Source organism: Cucurbita pepo, unplaced genomic scaffold, assembly GCF_002806865.2.
Source record: "Cucurbita pepo subsp. pepo cultivar mu-cu-16 unplaced genomic scaffold, ASM280686v2 Cp4.1_scaffold001023, whole genome shotgun sequence".
Taxonomy (NCBI): domain Eukaryota; kingdom Viridiplantae; phylum Streptophyta; class Magnoliopsida; order Cucurbitales; family Cucurbitaceae; genus Cucurbita; species Cucurbita pepo.
This window is the reverse complement of record NW_019647222.1, coordinates 7,866-8,912: the sequence shown is the minus strand read 5'-3', so window position 1 is coordinate 8,912 and position 1,047 is coordinate 7,866. Positions and strand designations below refer to the sequence as shown.

The 1,047-nt window shown below is 42.2% G+C and overlaps 1 protein-coding gene across 1 annotated transcript; it reads right to left on the bottom strand.

Moving 5' to 3' along the window:
* Positions 1–13: 13 nt before the first annotated feature.
* On the bottom strand, positions 14–820 carry LOC111786106 (probable receptor-like protein kinase At2g23200). The gene has a single exon (XM_023666451.1). The coding sequence runs from the start codon at positions 818–820 to the stop codon at positions 14–16; it is 807 nt and encodes a 268-aa protein (XP_023522219.1).
* Positions 821–1,047: the final 227 nt, after the last annotated feature.

Sequence of the window (1,047 nt, the reverse complement as noted above, 5' to 3'; positions counted from 1 at the left end):
GAGAAGTAAACAATCATCGAGCACAATCAATCTTGAACTCTTCAACCAATTCTCTCGCATTTATAGTCGTGCTATCCTCATATACGACCGAATCATCAAGCCCTCTCGAACGAATGCGGTCAAGAATCCCTGAATCAATATCCCATGAAGCATCAACAATGGTAGTGCTTCCCTCATACCCTTTCCCACCGTCTACAGGCGTGAACTGAAACTGCAACGCCAATTCCAAATCATACACCACGTCGTGCATTGAAGGCCTATTTGCCCCAACTTCATCCACACATTTCTCAGCAATTTCAACAAATTTTCTCAATGAGTTTGCTTCAATGGTACCTACAAGAAACGGATCAATTACCTTTTCAATCTCTCCTCTTTTTTTGCACAAAATTGCCCAATCGGCTAAGTTTATCTGTTCACTTGGAAGGGTCTTGACGATTGGAGGTCTAGCGGAGAGAACTTCAAAAAGCACGACACCGAACGAGTACACGTCAGATTTCTCTGTTAATTGAAACGTGTTGAGGTATTCGGGATCGAGATACCCGAAAGTGCCTTTAACCGTGGCGTCTAATGCTTTGGCGTCGGGTACTCCAGCTTTTGATATCCCGAAATCGGCTACCTTTGCGTTGTTGTCTTTGTCGAGCAAGATGTTGGTGGTTTTAATGTCTCGGTGAATAATGACACCAAAGGTGGAACCAATGTGTAAATAATCAAGCCCTTTTGCTGCATCGATGCAGATTTGAAGCCTTTGTTTCCATGACAATGGAAGATGATCGTGGATCTTTGAACCGTATAAATAATCTTTTAAAGTGCCCCCTGCCATGTACTCGTATACTAAGATCATCTCTTCGTTTTCATTGCAGTACCTGTCGAGCATATATATATATATATAAAAAGATTACCAATTAGCCGAAAATATTAGCAACACAAAAACAGCTCGACTTCATTCCTAAATTCCTAAATTAGCCAACGTGGGACTCCATCCCAACAATTCTCAACAATTCTTTCCTCGAACAAAGTGCACTACAGAGCATCCCATCCCCTGAGGCC